The sequence below is a fragment of the Podarcis cretensis genome, assembly GCF_951804945.1.
Source record: "Podarcis cretensis genome assembly, chromosome: 2".
In the NCBI taxonomy this organism is placed as follows: domain Eukaryota; kingdom Metazoa; phylum Chordata; class Lepidosauria; order Squamata; family Lacertidae; genus Podarcis; species Podarcis cretensis.
This window is the reverse complement of record NC_137171.1, coordinates 29,943,262-29,959,307: the sequence shown is the minus strand read 5'-3', so window position 1 is coordinate 29,959,307 and position 16,046 is coordinate 29,943,262. Positions and strand designations below refer to the sequence as shown.

The following is a 16,046-nucleotide window of genomic DNA, read 5'->3' as shown; positions in this document are numbered from 1 at the left end:
AGCTGATAGGACCTTATTGACTACCAAATTGGAAGTTTTAGGAAACCTTTTACAAAAGGCGTGCCTTTTGTTTCCATTTTGGCCACACATATATATTCTATAGATATATTTGGACCAATGCACTTTTAAAAATATTTGTGATCTGGTACTTTTTTGTTTTCTGCAATGCCCAACAGTAATATCCATGACTGCTGCTAGCTAAAGATGTAAGTTTTGCTCTTGGTAATCTCTCTTTCTTGCCCTCTTCTCCTCTCCACTTTCTGATTTCAGGAAAGTAATGGCTCCAAGTCTTCCCAGGCTGTTCATTTTCTCTTGGCTGTCTTCAGAGAGTTCACATCTCTGTATGGATGCAAGGAGCCAAGTCTTCATCCGAAGCAGAAGGTAAATGTCTTTGCCTTAGTGCCAGTTTGCATATTGCCTTGTGCACAAGTGCTGCTTCCTTAGGAGAGAGGAAGATTTAGGATATCAATTATAGAACTGAGCAAAGGCTGTTGTTTTCCCCAACTTTCATTTGAAAATCCATTGAAGTGAGTCTAGTTGTCAAATCTCACCTTACTTTTTGTAAAATACTGTAATTTCCTTCTTATTTCAGAAACGTGATCTTATCAAGGAGTTCATCCAGAGCTCCAACGTTCTTCCTTCTCCAGAGCTGGAGAGATTTGCAGAATCTCTGATGGATAACCAACCCCCCTCACTGGCACTGAGCCCCCAAGATTCCAGCCACAAGAGGGTAGTGATTGAAATGGCAATTCACACTGCTGCTGTCTTGCTGTCTGGCCAGAATCGAATCCTTGAACCTCTAAGGAATTTGGCATTCTCACCTTATACCATGCAGGTAAAGAAGTGAATCTTCCATTTTCCTTTGCAATTCCCATCAATTCCTGCACTCATTACTTCTTTACTTGCATTTCCCATTGTGTTATTTTGGAGGAACCGATGGTATGCAATGAGGTAACATTTCTAGATACCCTAAATTAATGTGCCTTAGAACAGTTGGCCATGAATCTTGAGCGGCGTCCTGGACCTGATGCAAAATGTAGGTGTTGTGGGAGATTGAGCATAGGCCTATTAAACTAAGCATGCATATAAATGGCCAATAGCTAAGATGAGCCAACGCGGTCACATTTGATTTCAAAAGAGGAAATTTCACCAAAATGAGGAGATTGGCTAAAAAAAAGAGGCTGAAAGGCAAAGTGATTTTAACTCACTCCAAAATTATTGGGAGTTAGAAGCTCAACTGGAGTATATACTGCATATCAGAAAAGGTACTATAAGGTAAGGTAAAAAGGTAAATGACCCCTGGACAGTTAGGTCCAGTCAAATTCGACTATGAGGTGCAGTGCTCATCTCCACTTTTCAGGCCGAGGGGGTTAGCATTTGTCTGCAGACAGCTTTTCCAGGTCATTTGGCCAGCATGACTAAACTGTTTCTGGCACATGGAACAGCATGACGAGTGCCGGATGCATGAAAACACCATTTACCTTCCTGCCACAACAGTACCTATTTATCTTTTCACATTGGTATGCTTTCGAACTGCTAGGTTGGCAGGAGCTGGGACAGGAGCTCACCCCATCACGCAGAGTCAAACTGCCAATGTTATCAGCATGAATAACGAGCAAATAAGCAATTAAGAGGCAAGAAGCTGCCTTTTTTTAAAAAAGGAAGGCTTGTTCAAATGAGAACAAAAAGGAACACAAACATTGGCAAAAGAAAGTGCAAACAAGCCGACAGTAAAGGATGCTAAAAGAATTAAAGGAGCACATTGATAAAAACATTAAGATTGCATTCATGTGGCAGTTTATTCTACTTTCACAATGTTTCCCTAACTGTTAATTTCCACATTATATTTAAGTTTGCAAATTACCGTATTTTACGCTCTATAACACGCACCTGACCATAATACGCACATCGTTTTTAGAGGAGGAAAACAAGGGAAAAAACATTCTAAATGAAACAGTGGATGTATCATTTTTGTGCTTCATGCTGTGGCCACAGACATGTGATCTGATGGTGAATTTGGGGTGACCCAATGCAAAAATCCTGAGAATCCCTGTGGATCCATGCTTTGTAACCACGTTTTTGCACCATTGCAGCCCCAGGCAACAGTGGGTGCGTGGTTTTTGGGGGGCAGGCTGTAGCCATGGACATGCTATGTGATCTGATGGTGAATTTGGGCTGACCCAATGTAAAGATCCTGAGGATCCATGTAGATCCATGCTTTTTAACCACGTTTTTGCACCATTGCAGCCCCAGGCAACAGTGGGTGCGTGATTTTTGGGGGGCAGGCTGTAGCCATGGACATGCTATGTGATCTGATGGTGAATTTGGGCTGACCCAATGCAAAGATCCTGAGGATCCATGTGGATCCATGCTTTTTAACCACATTTTAAGTGGGGAGGGAAGGAAAAACACAGAAGGGACAAGGAGCAGGAGAGGGGTGTGCAGAGAAGCAGCTGGCTAAGAATGCAGGAGAGGGGTATAACAGGGAGGGAGGAAAGGAAGGCAAAAGTTTTCCCTCACCTACCCACCCAAGCCAGCCAGCTCGCGCTCTCTCTCTCTCTCTCCCTCCTGCATGTTTTCACTCTGCTTTCCCCTCTGCTTGCCTGGAGGGGAGGGGCTTTCCCTGCTCTTTGTTCCGTTTGAGCAAACACAGCAAGGAAACAGAGGTGGGTGGGCAGTAAGACCCTGAGGCAGAATGCCGGAAAGCAGCCACTTCCTCTTTTCAGGTTTCCCTTCTAGGAGACGCGCAATTTGATTTTTGCCTGCTTTTTTTTGCCTCCCCTCACACCATTTGGCTCCAGGGACCACACATTCGCTCAATAACACGCACAGACATTTCCCCTTCCTTTTTAGGAGAAAAAATCTGCGTGTTATAGAAGGAAAAATACGGTACATAAAAGCCACTTCAAGAATACAGTTCGTTGTCTCCCTTGTCCTGTTTAAAAGAGCATTAGATAAATTCATAGAGGACAAATCCATCAACAGCTACTAGCCATTTCTGTGGTTTACCTCCACTGTCAGATACAGTATTCCTTTTAACAGTTGCTGCTGGGAATCTCAGGTCGGCAGAGTGCAGCTGTTCTCATGTGCAGTTTGCAGACTTCCCACAGACATCTTTTTGGTCGCTGTAAGAACAGGATGCTGGACTAGATAGATCACTGGCCTGATCTTAAGTACTTATGTTTCTATTGGTGGCCAGCATGTTTTAGTGGCAGCCAACATTGGCTAGAGATGATGAGAGGTGCATTTCAGCAACATCTGTAGGACACAACATTGGCTACTCCTGTTTTAGTATCTCAAATGTGTCCTCCTTGTTACAGATAGGTAGCCGTGTTGGTCTGCCATAGTCAAAACAAAATAAAAAAATTCCTTCCAGTAGCACCTTAAAGACCAACTAAGTTAGTTCTTGGTATGAGCTTTCGCTGTGATGAGCCTGTTGACGACTCTTAACGACTGCCATCAAATGCCAACAGTGTCCTTCAGCTCTCTATATTGGACAAACAGGCCAAACCTTACGCCAAAGAATAAACGGACATAAATCTGACATCAGGAACCACAAGACAGAGAAACCAGTAGGAGAACACTTCAATCTCCCAGGACATTCTATACAAGATCTCAAAGTAGCTGTTCTATTACAAAGGAATTTCAGAAATAGACTGGAAAGAGAAGCTGCTGAATTGCAACTTATTACCAAACTTAAAACCATGGAGAGACCTGGTCTGAACAAAGACATTGGATTCTTATCTCATTATACATGACAAAGCCATTTTTCACCTTCTCACCCCTTGCTTTTTCCTGTAAAACCTATTGCAGTCGTTAAGAGTCGTCAACAGGCTCATCACAGCTATCTGCCAATCACCCAATCCCACCACCCTTCTGTGTAATACCCCTCCCCACCTTCTCACTATATAGAAGGGTCTGGTGACTTCTGTTTCAGTGTATCTGAAGAAGTGTGCATGCACACGAAAGCTCATACCAAGAACTAACTTAGTTGGTCTTTAAGGTGCTACTGGAAGGAATTTTTTTATTTTGTGTCCTCCTTGGTTACTTGAACAAATGAGTGAGCTGTTAACAAGACCTCTGAATCAATTTGGCCATAGTCATAAGAAAATATTCCATTGTATGTTGTAGTAATATCGCTTTGATTCACCTCTCTCTGCAGAAAGCTTTTCTTCCAACAATGCCTGAAGACATAGTTGCTCAAGCTAGGGAGTGTCTGAAAACAGAAAGATTAACCTGGTATAGTAAGTATCATGTTCAGCCTTGGGAGTGAGCTAGAGAGAGCTATTTTTCCAGAGGTGTTTTCCAGAAAGTGAAAATTAAGGAACATGAAAACTTGCTGCTTCCAGATATCATATTCTTTAGTCAAATTATACTGTACTAGCCCATCTATCATATAAATAACATATCATTCCATACTATGGAAGGGATTGGGGAGTCAAGTTCAGAGGAATGGAACAACCAACCAACCAACTAGCAAATGCATTTCAAGTAATATATTTTGATTATTTGCCTCAGACCACATAATGTACAATTTTGTTATGAGCAATTATAAAGACATTGGGTTTTATATACCAAGCCAATAGGCTCTTTACTTGCCATGCCCATCCTAGGTTTCAGCTTTAGCTGCTATCTGCATGGATATACAAAATATGAGAAAAAAGTGAGAGGGGGTATGTCTGCTAGGATTCATTTTTTTTAGCAACTGTCCTCAGGCAGAGTGTAAATAATAAAATGGAGCAAGAGAAGGAGGGAGTGGGAACTATCTGTAAATTGGGGTATGGTTTTAAGTTATCCAACAACACATGGAGGGTAAGGGAAGACTGCCAGAGTGTAGCTTAGAGTGGCTCTGTGTTCCATTCACTGTACCATTATGCTGACTCTACTTTCCCCTCCCTCCTCAAATTAGCATGTCGAAATGGCCACCCCTGCGTTGTTGGAGAGGTAAGAGCTTTCACTAATCATGTCCTTGATCAAGTTTATCACCTTAACTACCATTTGTGCTATATTTTGTCTGTATTTGTTTTCTCTTTGCTTACACACTTGGAGAAGGGGAGACATATCTTGACCATGGGTCAGTTGGACTTCATGGTAAGCAGAGCCAAATAGGTTGAGCTACTTTGGTTGTAATGTTTGCTCTTGTCTTTCTTCCAGTGTGGTCTTCCTATGGAAACTGATCGATGTGTTGATTGTAATGAGCCAATCGGAGGTGACAACCACAAGGCATTGCCAGGATTTGAGAAAACTTTGTAGGTTTTTATTTCCAGCTCTTGGAATTCTAATTAAATTATTGATAAATAAGTTTTCAATTAGTGTTATTTGCAAACCATGCCAGTATGTCCCTATAAGTTGAATCCTTGCCTTTTGTAACCTTAGATCGATCATCCCATGAGATAGCAATTACTGGCTCACACTGTCTGCAAATCATAGATCTTAAATCTCTTTTTTTGTAGGAAGCATGCACTTTCACTATGCATTATGCAATCAGAATAAGGGCCACTAACTGACGGCTGATTCAGGACTTTAAATTGTGCTCTTATTTCAAATTTCCTTTTCTGTGTATACTGTAATGTTTTACTGTTGCTATGGCCATTGGCTAATGTGAATAAAGTTTTATCTTATCTATGCATTATTCCATTCAGGCCTGAGCACGATAGGACACAAACTGGCCATATTCTTGGAGACCCTGAAAAAAGGGGAGGCAATATAGCCTCTGAGAGGGAGATGTCACCAGCTGTCTTCATTTTGATTCGCTTGCTCACTCATTTGGCATTACTTCTGGGAGCCACAGAAAATCCTCAGGTATTTTTAAAAGAAAACTATTGCCATACAATTCTACAGGATATGCATTGATGGGAGGGAGCTGATGAAGACTTATTCAGAACTGAGTTACTAGAAAAATCAAGTCTCCTCGGATTATGTAAGGGGAGATCATAGCAGATGTTAGTTCCCACAATTGCAGCCAAGAGTCTTTACTATAAAGATATGCAAAGATCACTTAATGGATTTGTACAAAAACTCAGGTTTTGTTTGACTGGTAGTCTGCATGCCTTGCTTACACACTTGCTTACACATTGATTGCTCTGAATATTGCATTCTGTTGTTGAAGTCCCTACTACAGATCATAAAGCCACCAGTTCAGGATCCAGTGAGCTTTCTCATGCAGCATATTCATAAGGACTTAGAGCAACTGAAGAATACTCTTGGGAAGAGTGCTGATGAAACCACCAATGTTGTCCATCTCATTCTTTGTAGCCTTCTCAAGGAGCCTCACCAACAGACAAGCCAATGTAAGGAGAGCAGCTTGCATCATGTGGCTGCTTACATAAATCAGTGATAAAACCCGCAGCATAGACTTTGGCATTGTATTTCAAAGGTAGTAGTGGCAGCAGCACACAGCTTTCTAAAATGGCCCAGTTTGCGTTATTTATTCTGTATTTTGCTGCAAAGCCCTTTCCGAGCCTGCGGAGGAGAGGGTGTTGCGGGCAGGACCCTCCCACATTCGCGGGGGCTTCCCTTGCCCCCGCGAGAGTTGGGGAATCCCTGGGCGTGCCTGCAACCCAGTCTGCCAATTGGCGGGCGGGGGAGGCGCGGCCTAGGCTACTTAAGGCCAGGCACGCCTAGGGACCGCCCTCTTTTCCCCCTCGCCCAGCAGCTGAGCGGTTTTCCCATCCCACCCACCCTTAGGTTTAGCTAGAATTGACCTTGCTATGGACTCCGGTTGGTCGCCGCAAGGGGCCTGGTAGGAATTTTTCCAAGTTTGCACACTTCTTGCCTTTTGGTTTTTTCGCCTACCTCGTAGCAATCGTCACAACTTTTGCGGTATCGGCGGTTAGGCATTGGCTTGGGGCAATTGTTATGCAAATGGAGGGGGAAGGAAGCGCCATCACCTTCCCCCAAGGAGAAGGGGTAGTCCGGTAGAGGACTCCCAGGGGGGGCGTGGCCTTGTCCGAAGCCTGGAGAGGTAGGGCCTCCGGCACGCCCCCGAGCGGTGACACCCGTGGGATCCTAGTTGGCGTACTTCAACAGGACTCCCGCGGTTTGTGTTTAACCCCTCCCGGTCACCATGCCGGGTAGTCGATAGAAGCCAATGCCTAAGGCCTATACCTTCAATTCCGTAATCAATAAAGTTGTGGCCTTTTATGCCCATTAATCTTAAACAATGTGTCCGAGTCTTCATTTCACATGGGGGAGGAAACTTGCCACGCAAAAGTTCCTTTCAGAGCTATGTAGGGTTAAATTGCAATATTGATTATGATAAAGCAAAGAATTATAGGATGTAGTAGTAATGAATGGTTGTATAGATACATTGCTTTTAAAAGCACCTTGTTTTTAAGACTATATTGTAGGAAGTGCTGCAAATAATCTTAAATGACTGCCCACTTTACATAGTTGCCCCAGTATGATCACATCTTGTGCAGGGGTTACGTTCTGGGGATGGCGTGTATATGCAAAAAGTGTGTACTTGAACCACCCCCATGCGACCATCCTTAGCTTCTGGAGCAGGCATGCTGAGTGCTCCTTACCCCTTTTAAGCTCTCTGTCTTGCTCTCTGGGCTCTGGGATCATCATCATCATTATATTGCCATCTTCCAGACCTCTTGTGGAGGAGGCACATGAAGAAGGACCTCAGATAATGATAGCAGGGTCCAGCTCAGTTTGTATGGCAAGAGGCAGTCACTGAGGTATTGCAGTCCTTTAAGGCTTTATAGGTCAAAACCAGCACTTTGAATTGAGCCCAGAAACTAACTAACAGCCAGTGCAGTTGGACCAGGATCAGTGTAATATGCTCAAACTGTCTTGCCCTGGTGAGCAACCTGGCTGCCGAATTCTGCAGCAGCTGAAGTTTCCAAACCATCTTCAGAGGCAGCCCTACGTATAATACGTTGCAGTAATCAACCTTGAGGTTGCCAGAGCATAGAGTACAGAAGTTAAGCTGTCCCTGTCCAGATAGGGGCACAGCTGGGCCACCAGCCAAAGTTGAAGGGAGGCACTCCATACCACTGAGGCCACCTGAGCCTCAAGCGACAGCAAAGAATCCAGAAGTACCCCCAAGCTACATACCCACACCTTCAGAGGGAGTGTAACCCCAACAAGAGCAGGCAACTTCCCATCCATCTGGTCTAGGGAACAGCCCACTAACAGTGCCTCAGTCTCAATCTGGATTGAGCTTCAGTTTGTTGGCTCTCATTCAGTCTGTTACCAAGGCAACTCAATGGTCCAGCTCATCCACTGCCACACTTGCACATGTAAAGGAGTAGAGCTGTGTGGCATCAGCATCTTGCTGACAATATACCCCAAACCTCTGAATAACCCCACTCAGTGGTTTCATGTAGATGTTAAACACCAAAAAGAACAAAATTGAACCCTGAGGAACTCCACATTGAAGGCTCTACTTCCCTCCCCTCATGAGATCTCAGAGGCCATCCAACTTCCTGTCAGATCTCATGAGAGCATCTTAAAAGCTTGCACAAGAGCATCCCAGAGCCTGGTCAGCAAGGCAGAGAGCTTAAAGGCTCTTTCAGGTCCAGGAAAACCATGCACAAAGGGAGCTTTTAAGTTCTCCACCTTGTGTGCACTTAATTTGCACAAATTCAGCTGGCTGGCTTTCACCTGCACAAGGTTGAAATCTCACAAGTTTTGCATGAAGGTATGATTGTACTGTAACTTCATGCTAGGAGAGAGAGGGGAATGACACACAATAAATGTTCTTTTACAGGGAGATCTGACAGTCTACTCTCTACGAAGCAGTACAGAAATGATTGGGAAAGAGTTGTTGCTCGAAATGTTGTTCTTCCAGAACTAAAGGTAAATAAAATTAAGTGCATCACTAACAGTACACTGATTTAATTATTGATCAATGGATCATATGTATTCCATTGCTAAGCCATGTAACAAGTATACAGTACAATGATGTATGCCTATGACTACAGTGAAACACTGAACATGCATTTTACCTGTTAATGCAGAAGCATATCTGAATATGTAGAGAAGAAATATTGTGAGTGCTGAGTGTGATATGATTGGATCTACATCTCAAGGGAGACAATAACATTCAGCCAATGAAGTGCAAATAGGCATAATATTTTGGAAGAGATTACCATGCATGTTAGCAACATGAGAAACTCATTTTTTAAAAATCTGATTTAATGAAAGTATGCAGGACAAATGTAAATGAAACAGTATGCCCCTACTATATTAGTTGCACATGTAAAAATCCATGGCAATATTGTCCTTGGCATGTAAAACCTCTCCTGCCATATTCCCCTTAAATTTCAAAACAGGGATCAAGGAGCTGTAAAGACCATCCCCCCACCCAAAGATCTAATAATGAACAGCCACTAACAATAATTGTCTCTCCTTCTTAAAATCTGTTCCACATATGTGTACTTTTAGGGAGAAATATTTCTCCAAATATTGTCATATATACATCTCCCAAGATAGATGCCCCAGTTGTGGTTTTGATTTTCAGGGCTCTTCTGCCCTCTGAGACCAAGCTATGTGTTGGAGAACATAATCTACTTTCAAGGTGATTTTGATACCTCTTTCATGGCACTCATCCATTGGCTCTTCCATCACTGGAGCTCTCTTCACTTAGCGCAATAAATTACTTTAACATGAACACATGGATAGGGACTTCAGCTACACTTCCAATAAAACCTCTCTGTATTATTCCTTGCCTTCTTAAATGCCTTTCAAATGGAAGTTAGATTAGTGAATGCTAACACAGTTGCCAAACATAACTGCAGGTTATGGAACTGAGGCATCGATGCTAAATCTGCTCCAACCTAGCCAGTATTCTGTTTACTGGCAAACATATTTTTGGTGACTTTTAAAGAGCTGTATTGTTGGAGACTGACATAGAAAGGGTTTCTCAAATCCTTCCAAAAATAAGGAAAAGAAGGTCAGAACTTTTCATTGCTCCAGTAGAATCAGTAGTGATACCACTTCATCTTAAGAAGGGGCCTGCCCGATTGGTTCAATTAGGTTCTGTTTTTATATTTCTAAATAAAGTGAAACACAAAATCTCCAGTGTTATCTCCTTGGAGAAATCAGGCATGTTTAACAATTGAGCGATACCTTTGTTGGGACCAACCAAAATGTCACAAAAGTGTGGCAAGCTTTTGTGTTCTTCACAAAAATGATGAAGAGTTCTGGAAAACTGTGACATTTTGATGGGTCCCAAGAAAGGTATTGTTTAACTGTTGATTTTGGAATATATTCATAGTTAGTGGACACCCATAAGCTGGAAGCTCTTTGTCCTTCAGAAATTCCACTATCACATAAAAAAGACTATTACAGTGGTACCTCAGGTTAAGTACTTAATTCGTTCTGGAGGTCCGTTCTTAACCTGAAACTGCTCTTAACCTGAAGCACCACTTTAGCTAATGGGGACTCCCGCTGCTGCTGTGCCACCGGAGCACGATTTCTGTTCTCATCCTGAAGCAAAGTTCTTAACCCGAGGTACTATTTCTGGGTTAGCGGAATCTGTAACCTGAAGCGTATGTAACCTGAAGCGTATGTAAACCGAGGTGCCACTGTATTATTATTATTATTATTATTATTATTATTATTATTATTATAACACCAAATTTTACTTGTGTTACTCTGTTCTTTTTCATGGTATCCCTGGCAGGGGGTACATTAATAATGTTTCATTTTACTACTTGCTTATTGAACAAAAAAAATCAGTGAACTACCATATTTTTTTTTACTTAAGAATATTTGTAAAACACAATGCCCTATTTATCAGAATGCCTGACATGTTGGGAGGCTTTTGTTTTCTTTTTAAGAAAGAGGCCGCTTCTTATAATGACTCGCTTTCTTTTACACCCATGCAGTTTCTGGATAAAACACTTCTGGATGTGAATCAACAGATCAGTGAAGATAAGACAGTGGCTTCCAACTTAATAGCAAAAATTATATATGGTGACCCTGCAACCTTCCTGTCTGAACTACCCAGCAACAGCACTGTACACTGTTCCAGGATGTGGAGCTGCAGGAAAAAGATTTCAGTTGAGCACCTGGAGCATGTTGTCCAGCAGAAAGATGGCAAGGAAATGGTGCCCATCTTGTGGAAGTTTTTGCAAAAGGTGAGCATGTCCAGTTCTTTACCAGTGGCCCTTTCATGGGGTATATGAGTCAGAAACCAAAGCGCAGGCACTAAAAGTGCAGGCCGCTCTTCATAATGAATGTGAGCTAATCTTCATAAATAAAGGCAGTAATACAATACACAGCCTTGCATCTTCCTTTCACTTTGTTCTTAAGAACAGATGCTCTCCTGTCAACTACTTGTCAAAAGCTGATAAACTTCAAACAATGCAAGTGGTTTGACCTTTTTAAAATCATAGATAATTAATCTGTACTATTATTCTCACTCAAATACTATTTTTACCTGTTCACTTGAAGATTAATCATCATTTTTAGTCTGGAGGTTCCTTAATGAGCACATTCTCCAAAGGTTTAAGTAGCTAAATGATACATAAAAATAGGATTCTGGGGAGTTAGGAAAGGACTTGTATGGTACTGCACTATTACCCAATCAAAACTTCTTATAGTTTATTTACAACTAATGAGTGGAAAAAAATTATATGAGGGGGAGAAAGGTTGTCAAATTTTAATACACAGCCCTAAGATAAAAAAAAATATGAAAGGGACGCGGGTGGCGCTGTGGGTAAAACCACAGTGCCTAGGACTTGCCGATCGTATGGTTGGTGGTTCGAATCCCCGTGGCGGGGTGAGCTCCCGTCTTTCGGTCCCAGCTCCTGCCCACCTAGCAGTTCGAAAGCACCCTTAAAAGTGCAAGTAGATAAATAGGTACCGCTTTATAGCGGGAAGGTAAACGGCGTTCTGTGTGCTGCGCTGGTGCAGGCTCGCCAGAGCAGCGATGTCACACTGGCCATGTGACCCGGAAGTGTCTGCGGACGGCGTCGGCTCCCGGCCTCTAGAGTGAGATGAGCTCACAACCCTAGAGTCTGTCAAGACTGGCCCGTACGGGCAGGGGTACCTTTACTTTTTTAAGATAAAAATGACTCCTTTCAAAAATTAATGTGATTTTGATCAATCCCGATTTCAGCATTAAAATATAAATCACAATGGGGAAATTGATTAATTTGACAACCTTTGAGCATTCTTTTTGCTCAGTATAAAAGCTTCTATTTCACTTAACACTACTACTAACTAAAGTTTGTGTAAAATGTTCTATATATGTTCTTCAATACTTATTACATCAAGAAAATGTATGGCCTGTTCCATAACATATCTTGGAAATGCCTTTTCAAATTCAGCAAACTTCATACTTATCAAGTGGAAATGTAATCTTATTAAAAAACTGGCAGAAAGTAGAAAAAGTAACTCAATAAGTGTAGAGGAGGAGGTTTAATGCAGGTATCTTCAACCTTTTCAGTCTGACTTGCCTTACTCTGCTTCATTTCTAGGAAGCTGAATTGAAGCTGGTGAAGTTTTTGCCAGAAATTCTGGCCCTGCAGAAAGACTTGGTGAAGAGGTTCCAGAACATTTCTGAGCTGGAATACCAAACAATTAGAGATTTCCTCAACAAGGCTTCACCAGGTGAGACTGTCATGCCATAGATCAAGTTAGCAAAGCATAAATAGCATTAAGGCAAGTGATTCACACCAAGTTTTAAACTTACAAAACAGCCCCAATGACAGGAGAGTTTGTTAATTTGTGTACAGCATATCTATCACTCTATAACCATTGCATGCCTAAAGGAGAAAGTCAAATGGATTCCTGGGGAAACCATCACTTTTATGATTTTGGACATATTGTGTACAATCAAAGTACATGATATAGGCATAATGGACACAATAGAAGTACAATTAAGGATGCTGAACTAGATGACCCCCCCTCAAGGCTGCTTTTAGATTCTAATTCTTTGTAACAGATTTAACTGCACTTGAGGCACTCTTAGAAAGAGCTACAGAACTTCACAATCTTGACTTGCAGTTTGACTTGCAGTATGCTTTCTGCAGAATTCAAGAATCTTATGAAAAACAGAGTGAATATATTTCTGGATGTATGGAACAAGCTGAGATTATCCTTGGAAACCCACGGTAAATTGCCAGTTTACATTGTTAAATTTAATGTACTAAATGCATTCTGTTAGACTGGAAAATATGTTAGGAAAATGTGCATAATTTTTATACAGAGTTTTGCTTATAAAACTTCAAAAATGTAAATAGAAACAGAGCACACTGAACTTTTATCCACCGCTATCAACCAGATGAAGATCTGGTCTTATTTATTCATGGCAGGCCAAACTTTCCCTTTTATTTTTTAACTTTGAAAGAAACTCTCTAGCCTTATCTGTTGAGGTCTAAATAAACTATTCCTTCTAGTATTCTCTCGCTTTGCAATACTCGTTTCCCTTTAACATAGAGAGATTAATTGGTAGGATGTAACATGATCCATTTGTTCATCCAGAATGCCCAAGACTTGCTTCTGGCTTTCAGAAAGTATTGGAGTCAACAAATGATGATGATTTTTTTTAAAAGCCAGAAATGATCAAAAAGAAAAGGGGAGCACTCACCAGTGGTCTGAGCTTGTTGCTCACTGATGTTTCCTTCCTCCATTGCAGGTGAAATTAAACTTCCCAAAGGTTATTGTGATACTGACTTAACCCTGGAGAGTGAGTTTGAGATCCTTTTGCCTCGCCGACGTGGCCTAGGCCTTTGTTCCACTGCCTTGGCTAGTTATCTCATTGGCCTACACAATGACTTTGTCTATGCCGTAGAAGGATATACAACAGATGCCATAAGGTATGCCTGTGTATGCATCTGCTAGAATCCACACTTCTTCTTGCAATGTGACAGATAGCCTTATATGTTGCTAAATCAGCAGCAGAGCAAGATTTCTCATTCTTGTGCTCCCCCTCCCCTTCTAAACAGATACTCTGTCAGCCCTGCTGAAGTGACAGATCTACATGTGATCGCTTACAATGTGGAGAGGGACTTGATCCCATTGATCCTGTCCAACTGCCAATATAGCATGAAGAAAGGAGAGGAGGCCCTCCAGGAATTTGATCTGGAAAAAATTGAGCAGCAACTTGCTAGTAGATTCCTACAGGGGAAGCCCTTAATCACATTGAAAGTATGTATAAAATGATCGTGATGCTGCCACTTAGCTTTCTTGGTGCCTGTAAGATCCATCTCTCATCCCAGAGAACGTTATTGCAAAGCTCTGCTCACTGGCATATTTTCTGCTTTCTTCCCTAACAGGGCATACCAACCCTGGTGTACAGACATGAGCAAAACTATGAGCATCTCTTCAATGATATCAACAGTAAGCTGAGCCAGGTACGCTTCTGAGATGAGCTTCATGGTAAAGAGATAAGGGAGACTCTGGATTTGAACCTGTGTCTTCCTGATCCTAGTCCAACACTATACTATATTTGCTCTCTGGAAACTGAACATGAAGTTATGACAGCCTATGCTGCTTTTGGCTATGTTTTATAATTGTTTCATATCCTTTAGGGTTGCCTGCATTGCATGCTCATCTTTTCTTTAAAGCAAAAGGAAGCAGTGATGAATGTATTCTGGTTGATGTTTGTTCCCTTGAATTACAGATTTCTCTTCCAAATTCCACAACTGGCATGATCAGTGGGAAGTTGCTATCCTACAGTGACATCTGTGAAGCGCTGTCTGTCACCGAAATAACCTTAGGATTCCTGGCTAAGGCTGGAGGAGACTCAAAGATGACTTTGACTGAATATGTTGAAGATATCCTGCAAATGGGCAGTCAGACAAATGACCACGTGCTGAAGGTGAGTGCAGGGGATCAGGGCCTTAACTTGTCTCTATGGGGTAAGTGTAAACCAGACTAGACTAAAATAATAAATATATCACTTGCCCCCAGTTCAAGGAAGGCAGCTACCATTCTCCCTAGCCCATATTCTTCATAATTTATCTTTGCTCCTCAGGGAGGAGTGACCGCAGGCACATGTTCTCAGGTAGCCCTTTGCAGTCCCCTAGAACAGCTTAGTGCAGCCAGTGTTGATACACATTTAATTAAAAGAGGCTTACAGTATGGCAAGAGTTGGGAATATGCCCAGCCCTTCTTGCCATTCTTAGAAGGATGTGTGCTGGGGATGATGATGAGCAATGGTCAACTTTCAGTATGAGTTCTGCATTCAGTCCCTACTCTTGCACAAGTCATGCAGGAGAGTGCACTGCAAGTGATGGGACTTATTTTATTGAATCATTCTTGTTACTTAGTTGATTTTTTTTCTCATCAAGATTGCTTCAGTTACCTGGTTCTTGCCAGTTTCCCTGCCTATAGTTATGGCGGGTTAGTTGTATTAGTCTGCTACAGTGGAAAAATGCATAAAATCAAGTGCCCTATGACAGCCTAAAGACTAATGTACTGAATTTGTAAATCAGGTGCCACAAAATTTGTTTTTGCTTAAGTTCTTATGTATGGGTTCTTTTAAGCTTCCCCATCCCAGTTCTAAATTTGTCTTTCATAGCTTTTGTAAAACTAGTTCTGACTTGTAACTCTCTTTCAAAAAACAGATGTTTGTGTGTTTCTTTCAGGCACTGAGCCAGTGTCACCTCGAGCACACCATTGCACTGTGGCAGCTCCTTTCGAGCTATAAATCCGAACAGCTGCTGCATCTGAAAAGGGTAGGAAGGACAAAGTGGGGGAAAGTGTGTGATAACTTGATGATTCATTTCTCTGTTTCCCCCTCTGCTCCTAACAGTGCTGTTGTGTCTCTCTTCCTTACCATCTACCTTCCAGGATCCCTTCGCAGAGGTTGCTGCAGCCTATAAAGAGGAGCTCACTGCAGAGAACACAGAACTCCTCAATGCCTTCCTTATGCAGGCTGGGCTGGGGTCCTTCCTCCAAGAGTTGCACGAAATGATCATCCTGAAGCTCAAACATCCCAAAGATCAGGAAGAGTTCAATCCCAAGTGGAGGTAAGAGCCTGTCAAGCCCAATCTTTGCATATTTTCTTCATCACCTAAATCAGGGGTCGGCAACCGTGGCTCCAGAGCTGCATGTGGCTCTTTTACACCTTTGCTGCAGCT

General features: G+C 42.1%; 2 protein-coding genes across 2 annotated transcripts in view; one reads left to right on the top strand and one right to left on the bottom strand.

Annotated features, from left to right (window-relative positions):
* The window catches only part of LOC307209943 (uncharacterized protein), a 501,253-nt gene that overhangs the window by 153,976 nt on the left and 331,231 nt on the right, over window positions 1-16,046 (bottom strand). The gene's annotated exons all lie outside the window — the stretch shown is intronic.
* The window catches only part of LOC307209914 (E3 ubiquitin-protein ligase RNF213-like), a 111,023-nt gene that overhangs the window by 92,912 nt on the left and 2,065 nt on the right, over window positions 1-16,046 (top strand). The window contains exons 50-66 of the mRNA XM_079965299.1: window positions 271-381; window positions 593-835; window positions 4,163-4,244; window positions 4,910-4,944; window positions 5,155-5,249; window positions 5,643-5,802; window positions 6,110-6,290; window positions 8,720-8,808; window positions 10,842-11,093; window positions 12,438-12,570; window positions 12,993-13,073; window positions 13,598-13,778; window positions 13,908-14,109; window positions 14,238-14,315; window positions 14,585-14,782; window positions 15,552-15,641; window positions 15,757-15,935. Of these exons, the coding sequence (XP_079821425.1) occupies window positions 271-381; window positions 593-835; window positions 4,163-4,244; window positions 4,910-4,944; window positions 5,155-5,249; window positions 5,643-5,802; window positions 6,110-6,290; window positions 8,720-8,808; window positions 10,842-11,093; window positions 12,438-12,570; window positions 12,993-13,073; window positions 13,598-13,778; window positions 13,908-14,109; window positions 14,238-14,315; window positions 14,585-14,782; window positions 15,552-15,641; window positions 15,757-15,935 (2,390 nt within the window). The remainder of the gene's footprint in view (window positions 1-270; window positions 382-592; window positions 836-4,162; window positions 4,245-4,909; window positions 4,945-5,154; window positions 5,250-5,642; window positions 5,803-6,109; window positions 6,291-8,719; window positions 8,809-10,841; window positions 11,094-12,437; window positions 12,571-12,992; window positions 13,074-13,597; window positions 13,779-13,907; window positions 14,110-14,237; window positions 14,316-14,584; window positions 14,783-15,551; window positions 15,642-15,756; window positions 15,936-16,046) is intronic.